We start from the raw sequence: 15,257 nt of genomic DNA on the forward strand, positions 1-15,257 counted from the left end.
CTTCTAACCTAGGACAACGGTATAACAGCACAAAATTTAACAGTCTGTACAAATCAATTGAAGAGGATCTGTCTTATTTACAAATAAGGCAGATCCTCTTTAATTGATTTGTACAGATTTTAATGATCTGCATAATTAACAAATATGTAACAAAATGACAATCTAAGAGTATTAGAGGGCACTGAAAACTGGTTCAAAGCCACAATTCAACTTATAAATGGACCACATTTTTTCACGAATAAAAAAACTCTCAATCAATACACATCCAACAACATAGTATGAAAACATCATCAGCATTCTGAGAAAAGCAGCATATTCTTCGTACTAATATTGTAGGTCATGTAAAAACCTATTCACATTGGAATAAAAACTTACTGAATAGCATGAACTGTGCACCAAAATAGACGAGGTATCTTGTTGTCGGGCGAATCATCTGTTAATTTGCATGAATCGCGCTTCATATCACATGAAGGTTTACAAACAAGAGTTAAGTTGCACTTGAAAGTTGAGAATCTGAGCCATTGAACGATCATCCATTAATTTGTCATTGTGAACGAAGAGATTGTAAAGTCACGAATTCAGTTATTTTTTTCTCATTTCCTTGACTGACGGTATAATCGTCGAGACACGGTTATCAGTCATGTATTTCTAAGCCATTAGGTATACATCACATCTACTCAATCCTATATCCACGTCTCTTTACGAAACCTCATTTTCTCTACCAATTATGTCTGGAATTGCCTTTTTAACCAATCTAAACTTATATCTTTCACTTCAGTTATTGTCCTTCACAGAATTTTAAAACCAGAAGGCATTGGAAAAGATGTAAAGGAGGAACGATTCTTTCAAAAACAAAGGTCTTTAATACTGTACTTTAAGCCATATCATTCAACTTTTATCGGTTTAGTCGAAAAAAAGATAAATTTGTCACCTCTTATACCTAAACCACAAATGCCGTAGTCAGACTAAACCCGACCCATTGTAAGTGTTTAGTAAGGGCTGACTTTAGCTAGAACGTAGCTATTGCGACAAAACTTTCAACCACAAACAGGTGTTGCAGGATCTAAATGTTGAAGACTAACACTCAACCTCCGTAAGTGACCCCTTTCATATACAATTCTGTTCGTTATGTTATTATTGGTAACCTTAACAATGACAACATCACTTCTCTGCAAAATATGTTAACAAAAATGCTCAAAATATCATGAACATAACCCATAAAAGGAAAACACGACTTTAAGTAAACCTAAAGGATTAAGTAAAAATTTATTCAATATAATGGAATAACACGTATATACTATTTCCGAATTGGCCAAAGCTTCTTTGTTTAAATGTATTATGATATATTTGTGTCACTGATGAAAACGGATGACATTGCGTAATGACATTTTTGCGTAAAAAGTAACAGTTAAGCAAAATATTTAGTAAGCAACAATATGCATAAACAAGATGTCACAATAAACACATTGGTATCAGTATAAATAAAAAAATCTAAGGGAAACAGATGAACTAGATATATAGTGATACTCAAACATGCATCATAACAATGGAACTGTTCGTTGTCTGCTAATACATTATCAGCCACTGAGTGTACTACTAGTCAAATAGTCCATGCCTCGCCACTGATATATAACTTATATTTTACAATTTTCCGTTCACAAATAACAAAAAAACAAGGTTTTAGCTCCCTTATATGCAAATCAAAGTTGACTTTTGGTGGTTTTTGGCTATTCGTGTAGATCCTATATGATTACTTTTTTCCTAAATATTAACACATTCATGGTTTTCAAAGTTTTGGTTTAGTGTGCATCCCTCGTGAAGGTTAATCGAGACTAGTGCTTTAGAGACAAATATAATATAAAATACAATTTTAATTTATGATACATATAATACATTGACATTAGCAATATTCAAAATAAAAATAAGATAAAATCCAAGATAGAAAAGTGACAAATAAGCAATATGCGTGCAGTCTCATTCAAATTGTTAAATGTGTCAATCCATTTCGGTCCAGTCGTCATCCATAAGACGGGTTATTTATTATATGTAATCATCTTCAAGCTGGAGTAATCCATTGTGTATGCGTTGATCCTGCTCCCCATGTCTAAAATAAGAATACGAGAATAATGCGTTCATGTCTTTCATTGGAATTATTTAGCTACATTTCTCGCGTATTTATCAAAAAATGTATCTTTTTAACGTTGCAAAAAATACGCTAATTCATTGCTATATCATTATATGTTGTCAAAACTAAAGGGTTAATACAGTTAAACTAAATATAATATTGCTGAATATGTGCATTAAAAATGTTGTCGCATTACATACTTCCGTTTTCAAAATATAACGTGTTTTGTAAATTTAATTCAAGAAACAAACCGAAACGAGCAAAAATTATTATTGCAGATGATTCACTTGTCATACAAATGAGGATCTATTGTGTAGCTTGAATATAATAAAAATACAAACATAAAATAAAGGAGTGTATTTAATAAAAGTTGAACCAACTACAAACGAAGTAAGATTAAAAACCTGCCACAAATTTGTCTTGGGACCTGAAAATATCATGGAAAAAGTTCAGAGACGATAATGGGCATACTGTATATACTTTTTTTTTAATGTAAAGGTAGTACAGTTTAAACATATTGTTGTTTTTGTCTATTCTAAATTAGAAGCAACAGTAGTTTAAGATAAAATCGATATAAATTCGGTACATGTTAATAGTCTAAATCATTGATAAATAGTGATAGCATTTAACCTCTGATTAGCGAAATTCTACTTTACAAATACTATGTTTTTCATCATCTTTTGAGGTAGTTGTCACGATTTGAATATCCTATGGGTAGCAATGTCCATAGTGAGTGCAACCAGTCTGTACTTTTCAGAATATGTATCAATTACGGAAGTGGTTTCTCAATATTGGGTCATTTATTGAATCATAACTTGTTTCTGTCATCCTGATTTCCATAGAAACAATTGAATGGGCATGCTGGTAAAAGTGTTACTTTGAAAATTAAGTGTTGTCAAGATAATTAACATTTATATTAAACAGTTGATCATAAATGTTTTTGTTTAGATTTGTTATGGTTCAGCGACATAAATCAGTCCTCAATAGATATCTATAATCGAACACATTTTAGAAGTATCGATAAGTATTACACCGAAATTTGATAAACTGCACAGGTTAAGGTATGAAACAGACAATAAAAATTGCACAAACTAAAACAGCAAAGATCAGGTTCGTTATAAAGTTCAAAAGCCTGTCATGTATGCATTAACTGTGAAAGAATTCTAAAAGCACATTTAGTTGTAAGTGTCATTACAAGAAACACTCTAATTGGATATAATGTGAAATTGACATCAATTTTTCGTATGAGTTGAAATGTCGTCAGTGAAAGAAAAATCGAGCAACTGAAATGATCGACATATTTATTAATAGAAATTATCAAGAAACTACGGTATTAACACCCTCTGGCAAAAGTTACCTTAGCTGGATATGACTATTGTTTTATGTCCTATTTGATCATATAGCTCTTCAACTATTCCGGTTCTTATACATTATTCGCGTTTAAATATTCGGCTTTGAGGTTTGTCTGTACTCAGAGTAAATTTTGAGGTGAAAATGCAGCCATTTTAGCCAAAGGGTCCACATGAACCTTAAACATTCTCGACCAAGTCTGAACCATGCTCGACCTAGTCTGAACCATACTCGACCTAGTCTGAACCATACTCGACTAAGTCTTAACCAACCTAGACCTATTTCTGTATCTATCTATTGTATTTCATCAATCCAGGAACTATTTTTTAACAACAGCTTTTTCCCTAGGCTAGAAATTTGAACAACAATTTGAAATCCAAAATGTATTTAATATAGAATTGAAATTGTGTACCAAAGTTGCAGTAAAAATTTAGATAGATTCATTAAGTTTTGTCAAATTTAAAGACATGTCATACAAGAAGCACTTTAATAAGGTTAAATTACCTCAGTACAGGTGTGTTTTACAGATAAAAAAAAAGAAAACTTTTCTTAAACTCGAGTATTATTTATCTGGTGAATTCAAAAGGCCTTGTGATTTAAGTTTTACAAGATGTTTAATTTTCAATGGATGTTATTTACAATCTATTGCTCTCTGACCCTATGTGATCTTTTTAATGAGTGTGATGAGTGTGTCCCAAGCAGAAGGTATTACTTTTTCATTTTGCCCCTAATCATAAGAACAATTTTAATCATTTCTTTAATTTTTTATCCCTTTTAGATATAATTATATATATATATATCCCAAATTATGATCATGATAATAAGAATAGATATATTTCTGATATAAGGTTAAACAATGTCAGTGTTTTTGTTAACTGTTGGTACCTCAGTTAATAAGATAGTTTTAATATAACTACACTTTGTATGTGACCATGAAACCTATGTAGTTTTTATTTAAGAATTTTGGTAAATCAGGTTTTATCAACAAAAAAAACACATGCCGAACAAGAAGCACCTTAATAAGGTTTTATTACCCTCAGTACAGGTGTATTTTTCAGATAAAAGGAAAAAAAATTTAACATTAAGACTCGGACTTTAAAATTAGATAATTTGACTATTTGAAAAATCTGATAATCATGTAAGGATGTAAAAATCTGTTTTTATATATCTTTACCTTATTGTGGCTGTTTTCAAGTCAATTAAAAAGAAAGTTTTTAAACAGTTAAAATTTTAAAAAGTAGAAGTTATTTGGTCAAGTAAGGTTCAGACTGGTCGAGTATTGTTCAGACCTTTGGTCGAGTATGGTTCAGACTGAAAAAATAGGTCGAGAACTGGCCAAGTATTGGTCGAGTACAGGTCGAGAATTGGTTAAGACAGTTTCAGACTGGTCTAGTAATAGTTCAGACTATTTTCAATGGCAAAGATAAGGGTCAAATACAAATCAGTACAGTCGAGTATTGTTAAGATTGGGGTCGAGTAATATCAAGAAAAACTCAGACCAATTCAGACTGGTCGAGTAAAAATCAGTACAGTCGATTACAGATATAGGCAATTTCAGACTTTTACTGGTTTGTAGTGTAGGCCATATCAGGAATATGCATTACAACAGATCCTTTTACTTGGATGTATGAAATGTATACTGACTTTGTCATACGTAAACCATAACCCTTCATATAACACATCAAACTTACTGCTGGGATTGGTCCATCTGCTTGGATTACACGGTTATTATCTTCTCCATTGGTAGATCTCTTTGCCCGAACATCCTTGAGTAAGCTCCTCAGCAAGGCTTTCAAATTTCTCTTTAATGACTAAAAAAGATTTTGACAATGAAGGAAATGACTTATTAAGGCTTTGAGATGTCCATTTCGGCTTTGTAATGCACATTTTACAACGATAAAACGATAAAAAGGATTAAATATCATAAATGTATTAATGTTTGAATATAAATGGTTTAACAAATATTTCATTATCTATCTATCAAATGAAAATAAAGTTACTAAAAATTGGAGCTGTAAATAAACATATACCAAAATTTTCGAAAACCCCTTCTAAAAGTATTAATGTAGTACATTGTTAGCACTATCTGCAATTCATGATGAAACTTTGCCTGATTAAAGAGCTTTTCCTTACTTATTTCTTTGTTCAAAACCTAGCTCTGAAAAATCTTCCGACAATACGTTAATTGTATACGTTTATTCATTCTCAGATGTCACCTAATGCATTATTGATAACCATTGTATATGCCTTTTGTGTTGTTAATTGTAAGTGTTGATTTTCCTTTATTTATTATTTCTTTGTCTTATGGTAGTGTTTCCATCTGTGTATTTACTAATAATTACTCATCAGCTCTAGGTTTGACTTTCGACGTCGATGAGCCATTGACATGTGTTTTATTAAGACAGATTCCTATTTTCTGTAGAATTGTCTTCCCATCTTATATGTTGATTATTTAATAATTATAAGACAAGATGACGTTACATGAAGCTGCATGATGGCTTTTGAAATAATTCATTAAATTCACATTTTAACGTTTCGATCGATCCCTAACTGAAAGATTGTGCGTGTAATGTTTAACAACTATAAAATATACTTTTATTTCTATTGATCATTTGATCTTGATAACCACTACAGAAATCTTGAAGTTGCAATTTGACTTATTTGATACAAAATAAAGTCAAAGTGAAGTCCCTTTCGATTCGTACAACTGAATACTTGTGAAGGATGAGAATTATTTTGCCTCATTTTACTAAAAAGTGTTAAACTGGTTTCAGATAGATATTTTCTAAACAGTTGCTTCATTCTTTAACGTCGGTATATATACCTCGCAGGGCCAGTTGGTGGGAGGGAACATTTGATGCTTAAATCAATATTTTTCATTTGCATGAACAATAAATTATATGTTTTTTTATAAAGTAGTCTTAAATAACACTAGCATGCGCGTTAGTGCAATCTCTTACCACTTTTGGACTGAGATCTCCAAAGGAGTTTCTTGCATTATTTAGACAATTGCTGCCTGTTCTATCCCCGCTAATAATATCAATTGTAAGCTGTATTGCCCTGTTGCGAGGATTAGGATGATATTCATCTTCCAAAAAATCGTTTTGATTTCTTAAAACAGTGGCGAAATACCTTAAATAAAACAAACAAAAGTAGTTTAAGTGAGTATTGGATTTCATTGCTAAGAAAAGAAAAAAAAGACGATAATTGTAAGCAAAGAAACTCAACCATTTATCAAAGTCTGGAAATTGATTTCAAAACGCTTGATGAATATACTCGTCTGTCAATCAGTGACTGTTAAACGGTAAAACTTACTGTTAAACTATTTACAACCACTGTGTCGATGCCACTACTATTTGAGGTTACTCCCCGAGGGCATCGCCACACAAGTAATCAGCACTTCTGTGTTGATATGAACTATTATATATATAATCATAATTATAAATTAAGTATTTACTTACATCAAATGACATAATTACAAACCTGATCTTGAACTGTATCAAATTTTTAGAAATTTACCTGTGACGTCACTTTTGTGGCGTTGATCCAGTCGTGTGAAAGACAGTTCGTGGTTCTGTTGTGCAGTTTTTATGTGCTGTCCTATGTTGTTTTACGTGTTCGTTTTTATTCTGTGGTTAGCATGTCGAAATGTACTATTGTATTGTTTATTTGTGTATTTTTCTGTCCTGAATGTTCTTGCATTTATTTGTACTGTATTCCTGTCATGTAATGTTGTCATTTTAGTGTTATATTTAACATTGCCATAAAAGCGCGAGGTTTGGCTAGCCACAAAACCAGGTTCAACTCACCATTTTTTCTTAAAATGTCCAAGTCAGAAAAAGGACAGGAAAATGACAGTTGTTATCTTATAGTTCGTTTCTGTGTGTGTTGCATTGTCGTTTGTTTTTTGGTCACTTCAGTGTTTCTGTTGTTTTCCTCTTATAGTTGATGTGTTTCCCTCGGTTTTAGTTTGTAACTCGGATTTGTTTTCTCTCAATCGATTTATAACTTTCGAACATAGGTATACTACTGTTGCCTTTATTTACGTTACTTAAATTTTTTAGATTCGAGCGTCACTGATGAGTCTTTTGTAGACGAAACGTGCGTATGGCATACAAAACTTTAATCCTGGTATCTCTGATGATTTTATTTACAACCACTGGGTCGATGCCACTACCGTTTGAGGTAACTCCCTGAGGGCATCGCCAGCCCAGTAGTCAGAACTTCTGTGTTGTCATGATTAATCATTGATATAATCATAATTATAAATTAACTGTTTACGAAACGTTGATTTTTTTCGAAATGCTCTTCAACTTCATACTTTATTTTGTCTTTTAAACGTTTTAGATTTGATCGTCACTGATGAGTCTTTTGTAGACAAAACGCGCGTATGGCATACAAAGCTTAAATCCTGGTATCTATGATGAGTTTGTTTACAACCACTGGGTCGATTTCACTGCTGGTGTAAGTAACTTCCACGAGTGTATCACCATGTAGTCAGCACTTCTGTGTTGACATGAATTATCATTGATATGGTCAAAGTTATAAATTAACCTGCTTACAAAACTGTATTTTTCGAAATACTAAGAATATTCTACACCAGGAATAGAAGACCTAAGATGTATTTGGCGAAACCTTTTAGAATTTTCGATAATAATATTCTTCAACTTTGAACTTTATTTGGCATTTTTAACTTTATTCATTCGAGCGTTTTGATGAGTCTTTTTTTAGATGAAACTCGCGTCTGGCGTACACAATTTCAATTTTGGTATCTATGAAGAGTTTATTTATCAGGCAATAAAATTTTAAATTGACCCTCGGAATATTTCGTAATCTAATTTTTCATGGTTTTTAACAGATAAACTAAAATTATAACTTATAATGACATTCATGTGCATATGTATGTTATAAGCATATTCCATAGATTTGATTTCAAAAAGTTGAAATGATAGAATTTAACTTGTATTATGTGTATCCATGGCACCATTTGCATTTATTTGGCACAAGATATGGAAAGGGGCATGAAGTGTCATTTGTGTTCCACAGTTTTGGTCCAAAGTAGAATTTACGGGTAATGTTCTTCACATATTTTATGATGGTATGATACCAAACCTCTAACGGGAGGGATGGTGCTCGCTTTTCATATGATGAAGACATAATCTTTCAATCAGTTTAATTGAGGTCTGGAGCTGGCATGTCAGTAACTGCTAGTAGTCCTTTGTTAATTTATGTATCATTGTCATTTTGCTTAGTTTCTTTTGTTACCTATTCTGACATCGGACTCGGACTTCTTTTAAACTTTTACTGTGCTTATCGCTGTGTGTTTATTTTTCTACATTGGCTAGAGGTATAGGGGGAGATTTGAGATCTCACAAAATATGTTTAACCACTTTGCATTTTTGTGCCTAAAATAAAAATACGTCAGTAACGTACCCTGTGTTTTCGTCATAGAAATACTTTCCACCCGCTGTATCCGAGTCGAGGTCATGAATATTATCCACAAGGGTCCATTTGTCAATGGTTTTAAACGTCGCTGGATGAAATATTTTCAACTGGAAATCTGCGTTTGCTGGCAAACAGACACCAACTCGCACGTATCCTGAGCTACAATAATACAATTAGTGAACGCGTCATACTAAAACATATTATATATTTCGAATACAGTACCACTCTATGATGTAAGATGCTGTTATTATTGCTTTTTTCCTAAGTTCATTTCAGTATTACTTTTTCTTTTTCTTGTTAAGTCACAATCAATAACGTTCTAACGTTCTATATATGTTTTGAAGAGTATAATTCAGGAAGCAAAAAGGCAATTCATATAACAGTGAATTTTGTATTACTTTGAACAATAAAATTATACATTATATGTGTGCCTGTCCCAAGTCAGGAGCCTGTAATTCAGTGGCTGTCGTTTGTTTCTGTATATCATATTTGTTTTTCATTCATTATTTTGTAATAAATGTCATAGGAGTTGCCCCTGCCAATTTTAGTTTGCAATAGGCAAAAGGGGAAGTTGAAATAATGCTGGAAGAAAAATAGCAACTTAAGATAAGAATGAGAGTGAAATCAAATAAACCAGGCCGTTGGTGTTCTCGTTTGAATTGTTTTTCATTTGTCATTTCGGAGCCTTTAATAGCTGACTATGCGGTATGGGTTTTACTCATTGTTGAAGGCCGTACCGTGACCTTTAGTTGTTAATTTCTGTGTCAGTTGGTTTCTTGTGGAGGTTGTCTCCATGGCAATCATACCACATCTTCTTATTTTTATATGATATAAAAAATATACCAATAGATTACTAATACAGATTCATTTCGTTTAGATATTGGTCAGAGATGTTTTGTTCAATGGCAGACTATTGTTACAAGTGAGAAAGGGGAGACTATTTCAAATATTTCTACTATGATCACTATTTTATCCAACTACTAACCAGTGGTCACATAATTGTCAATCGCAGACAAAAATCCGTCTTTAAATAACTCGAATGTGCAGTTATTGACGTTAAATGCAATTTAAAAACAAAAACAAGTATTCTGAAATTTGTCTTACTTTGAAACTGCTTCTGTTATAATTTTCACTGGATTCGGGATTTCATTATTGAAAAACATCGAATAACTGTATTGCCCACCAAGTATAACGAGGAAGGGAGCATTGTGTGACATGTCAGATTCCATCATGGCCGTACTATCGTCATCACGTACCATGGTAACCAAGTGTGCATCATTTGTTGAGGAACTATCTTGAACTTTTACCTATTGAAAGATAGTTATGATTCATATATCAGTTTTTCAATATAAAATAAATCAAAGCTATTGTTTTACACTGTAATATATAGAACTTTTTTAAGTCAACGAGTTAAAACGGAAATCCAACTCAGAATGCTGAAAACAGAACACAAAAAAAACAAAAAAAAACAACAGAAAACCGTTTGCTAATTTGATTTGTCATTTTCGATAAAAAAAAGAGACGAAAGATACCAATTAGGATATTCAAACTTATTAGTCCAAAACGAACTGACAATGAAATGGTAAAAAATGAAAAACGAACAAAAGCCAAACAACAGCATAAAAAACACAACATAGAAAACTAAAGACTAAGCAACACGAACCACACCAAAACCGAGGGTGATCTTAGGTGCTTTGGAAGGGTTAGCAGAACCTGCTCTACATGTGACGCTACCGAAAGACGTTAATGTAAAAAAAAATAGCTGAACTTCAAAACTAGTATTTTGAATGGTAAGGGGTTCCACAAATAATCACTATTTATTCCATGTTCTGTTAAACCTCCGTCACACTTATGTGGTCTGTTAATTAGTATATTATTGTAAAGAACCAGAACATTAATTTTTGAATAGTATTAGAAAATCGCACGCGTTATTGGGAATTGAACAAATTATAAAATAACATTGAATTATGTTACCTTTGAGGCAATAACAGTCAATAAAATTACAGCCCCTTTTTTCATATAGCTCCTCAAAGATTCAAGTATTTATCCTTCCTTGGGTTTCATTTTTGGGTTTGAGCATTCTTAAAGAATGTAAATCTTGCTAAACGCTTCGAAAGCACATAACTTTTGAAGTTTTCTTTTCTTTCTTTTTTTTAACATGTGATGGATACCACTTATGGACTATAGTTGTTAATTTCTATGTCATTTGGTCTCTTGTGAAGAGTTGTCTCATTGGCAATCATACCACATCTTCTTATTTTTATATCAGTATTATTAGCTCAATAGTTAGTTATTGTAACTGACATGATTAATATGAAGCCTTTCACATAATCCCTGTTGATAAATTCAGAAAGCATCAAGAAACTTAGGTTCAAACTACCTCAAACAAAGGTGACTTTATAAACCAAGCTATTATTTTGAAGACACTTTTTTGGTTATATATATCCTAAAGTATTCAAGTATTCATCCTTGGCTTAAGAATTCCCGATAGGTTAATCAAGTAAAGCGCTTCGGAAGCATTATATTTATAGTATCATTTTTATTTTCCAGCACAATTGAAAAGTCATTTTTTCTGTATTTATCTATTTTGGAACTTCAAATTCTTAATGCACTTCAATTTTGAATTGACTTTACCATCAAACTGTTTTAGTTCTTTGAGCGTCACTGTCGGGTTAATGCGTAGACGTAACGTGTGTCATTCGTACTAAATCATGAGCCTACTATCTAAAATGACTTTTTACATATAAAATTGTGTATTTTACCAAAATACTTTGTCTTAATCATTTCAACATTAAATACTGTTCACTCATCCTCCTGCTTGCAGACATAAAGTACAGAATACACATAATATACCTCTCCAAAATTGAGGCAACACCACGCCATATTCCAATCTGCTCTTTTATAACATTCTGGGGTCATATGGAATGGTTCCGGTCTTACTACTGTAACTGTCTCACTACAAACATCAGTTCGAGTTACCGATCTATCTGCATCTCTAAAGTTTGCAATGTCATCCCCATCTTTTTCAGTATATAGGTCATCATCATTGTCATAATCTTTGACACGGTTTCCGTCAGTTGGCTGAAAGGTCAATAAAATGAAATATTCGCAAACAATAAACACACCTCTTCTTTGCTTTTGCTTTTTTTATTTTTCATATGCGTGTAGTGATTTTTTTTCGTGAATTTGATTTTAAAAGATATACTGATGTTCTCTTAAGGGTGTAGTTATGTCAGGTTTAGGAATTTTTGTCAGATGTTTGGAGTCCTTGGTTTTTTTTCCAACAATACAGGGTAAAATATTTTGACCCATATCAACTACTTTCTTTTTCATATAAGACTTCAATAGCTTTTTTAGGGTCATTTACCAAAATTTAAGCAGATTCTAGATTTTTTTACTTACGATTTCAGACCCAAATAATGCCAATGCTAAATATACGGTAAAAGTCTGAGTCAGCCTTTTCCGGCCAATTTTTAAAAAATAAAATATCTCGGAAATATATTTATGGGTTTCATAACGAGTGAGAATGGGAAATCGCTTTATATCAACTCGAGTTATTTAATTTCAATATAATAACAGTCGAGCCTTCGGAGAGTTTATTATTACTATTTAAATTAGATAACGAGAGTTGATTTCAAGTGATATACAATTCTCACAAGTTGTTAAACCTTTTTCTCTTATGGTCAACACTCTGATTGAGTTAAATTAAAAATTCTGCAAATCGTTGATCTAAACTTTTGCACATGCCAGTATGACGTCATGTGTCCTTTTCCGGTGTCAAGCGTTAACATTAGACATTTTAAAACTTTTTGAACGCTTCAGAATGTAATAAAATTTGACAAAGAGAAAATTGTCGGGTGAAAAGTGTGAGTGTTTTGTATTTTATTCAAGAAATCACAGATGTCCGTTGCCATGGACGAAATGTACATCGTCTTAACCTTTGAATGTCATCAATGACCTAACGAATAGCCAATGGAAATGCCGTGATATCGTCTTGTAATGCTGGATAAGGCAATCAAATTAGCGCAGATTTTCGTATCACTTTTTCGTATCACACTCCGTACAGTGTGATGCGAGAAATATCTATTCATGCAAGAAATAAATAAATGGACACAACCATAAGAGAACAATATTTTTTAGCTTATTTTGTTCCTTATGCTCTTCTGATTTATAGTATCAGTTTTAAAATTTCAACTGACTATATCCTAAAGATAATTAATAGTTATCATATGATAATCCAGTTATCACATAACTTACGTCATCAAATCCAAACTGTGCGTTTTTTACTGTAGACCTTGCTGAACTTTTTGCCGCATTATTCCTGCGGAAACCAAGAGCTCCCATTTGATAATATTCGTCTGTATCTTTAAAATCCTCAAACCGCACATCAGTAATGTAGGCTGGTCCTTTTACAAACTCGACACCAACGTGCATTAGATTACGATTTCCCCTTGAATGTAGAAACCGTATATTTTTCAAGCATACATATCCTTTCATACAATTAAAATAATAGCAAATCGGATTATAACCCTAAGATGTGAAATTCCTTGCACACCGCTACATTTATCGACATTTATCCCAAAATTATATATAATAGGTACGAAACTTATAGTTAAATTTGTAGAACAGTCATCGGTCACATGAAGGTAGAGTTTTTTTTTTTAAATTTGGCAAAAACGATATGTTTAGATGTAAATTAGTGAACTTAAAAAGTCCTTTTTGGTGCGAATTTTTAAAATTTAACGCTTTGCAAATATGGTATGAAAATCCTTATAAATTTTCATAATTAAATGTTTAAAATCATGATATTGTTTGTTTGGTCGAATTGATCGATTCAATGAAAGCATTTATCTTTATCGGTAATTTTATAAATAACATTAACAGTACCAATTTTATTGCACCAGATGCGCATTTCGACAATTAATGTCCCTTCTGTGATACTGGCGGCCAAAACATTTGAAAATCCAACATTTAATAAAACATTGAAGAATTGATTAAACCTAACGGGACCTTAATTTAAGCCATCTCCGGACAAGGAATGTTCGCGTCAGTTACAATTACCGGAATAAAAGTGGCCTTATTGGAGCTGAATATCGATGCAATCTATGTGCCAAAATCTAAACTTTCATGTTAACAATTATTATTATAAACAACAAACACAAGTAAAAATAGAAAACTGGAATTTGATCATTTATTTGAAAAAGGGTGTGAAGTTTTGTTAAACCCTGCTAACTGTAGAAACCAAAGGTTCCTTGATAATAAAGGATTTAATGGAGTTATGAGGAGGAAAGATTAAAAATTACACTCAGTAAATCTTATGGACACCATCACGAATTGGTTGATCTATACGATTTGTCTATGTCTAAACTAACTAACGACATTTTTACCACGTCTTAGATTGTGGTTTACCATCTACGTCGTCTGTCTGCTAAGTACCGAATATATCTGTTTTTCCGAGTGTGAATTCGCATTGCTATACGACGTGTCTCGGTATTTATACATCCAACATTCATGTATTAAGTTATGATGTTTCTTTTGTAAGTACGGTTGGATATTGTGTTATGTCTTATCGTTTGTGGTTTGAATTCATTATTTTCGGTACATTTCACATATGTCTTATTTGTCAGTATAGTCGAGTTAGTTTCCATTTTCCATGGATAAAGTATTGTGACGTCGTCACAGCATTAATTCAAAATAGCCTTTCAAGACAGTCATAATCATGACAATTATTTAGACTAGTATTGTGAAAATAATTGTGAATTTTTGGATCTCGTTCCATATAATTGTGTGAATTTCAAGATTACCTGTGACAATATATACGTCACAAAAATACGTCACTTTTAGTGGCGTTGATAAATTCATGTGACGTGCAGTTTGTGGTGTCCTGTGCTGACTGTCATTAATTCATGGGAGATGTCCGTTGTTATTCTTCGGTTTACATGTTTTAATGTACTATTATATTATTTATTTATGTATTTCTCTGTGCTGAGTGTTCTTGTATTTCTTTGTACTGTATTCCTGTCACGTAGTGTTGTCATTTTGGCAGTGATTTTAACAAAGCCATATAAGCGGGAGGTTTGGCTAGCCATACAACCAGGTTCAACACACCATTTTTTTCTTAAGATGTCCTGTACCAAGTCAGGAATATGACAGTTGTAATCAAATAGTCCGTTTCTATACATGTATGTTGGCGTTTGTTTTTGTTGCAGTTCAGTGTTTCTGTTGTTCCGTTGTTTTCCTATTATTGTTGATGTGTTTCCCTCGGTTTAAGTTTGTAACCCGGATTTGTTTTCTCTTAATCGATTTATGACTTTTGAACAGCGGTATACTACTGTTT

General features: G+C 32.4%; 1 protein-coding gene across 1 annotated transcript in view; it reads right to left on the reverse strand.

Annotated features, from left to right (window-relative positions):
* Window positions 1–1,853: 1,853 nt before the first annotated feature.
* The window catches only part of LOC127707484 (cell migration-inducing and hyaluronan-binding protein-like), a 47,060-nt gene continuing 33,656 nt past the window's right edge, over window positions 1,854–15,257 (reverse strand). The window contains exons 18-24 of the mRNA XM_052212062.1: window positions 13,178–13,370; window positions 11,774–12,001; window positions 10,025–10,227; window positions 8,909–9,079; window positions 6,436–6,607; window positions 5,167–5,286; window positions 1,854–2,104 (exon numbers count right to left, since the gene is read on the reverse strand). Of these exons, the coding sequence (XP_052068022.1) occupies window positions 2,057–2,104; window positions 5,167–5,286; window positions 6,436–6,607; window positions 8,909–9,079; window positions 10,025–10,227; window positions 11,774–12,001; window positions 13,178–13,370 (1,135 nt within the window). The 3' untranslated portion in view covers window positions 1,854–2,056. The remainder of the gene's footprint in view (window positions 2,105–5,166; window positions 5,287–6,435; window positions 6,608–8,908; window positions 9,080–10,024; window positions 10,228–11,773; window positions 12,002–13,177; window positions 13,371–15,257) is intronic.

Source organism: Mytilus californianus, unplaced genomic scaffold (assembly GCF_021869535.1).
Source record: "Mytilus californianus isolate M0D057914Y unplaced genomic scaffold, xbMytCali1.0.p SCAF_1, whole genome shotgun sequence".
NCBI classification, from domain to species: domain Eukaryota; kingdom Metazoa; phylum Mollusca; class Bivalvia; order Mytilida; family Mytilidae; genus Mytilus; species Mytilus californianus.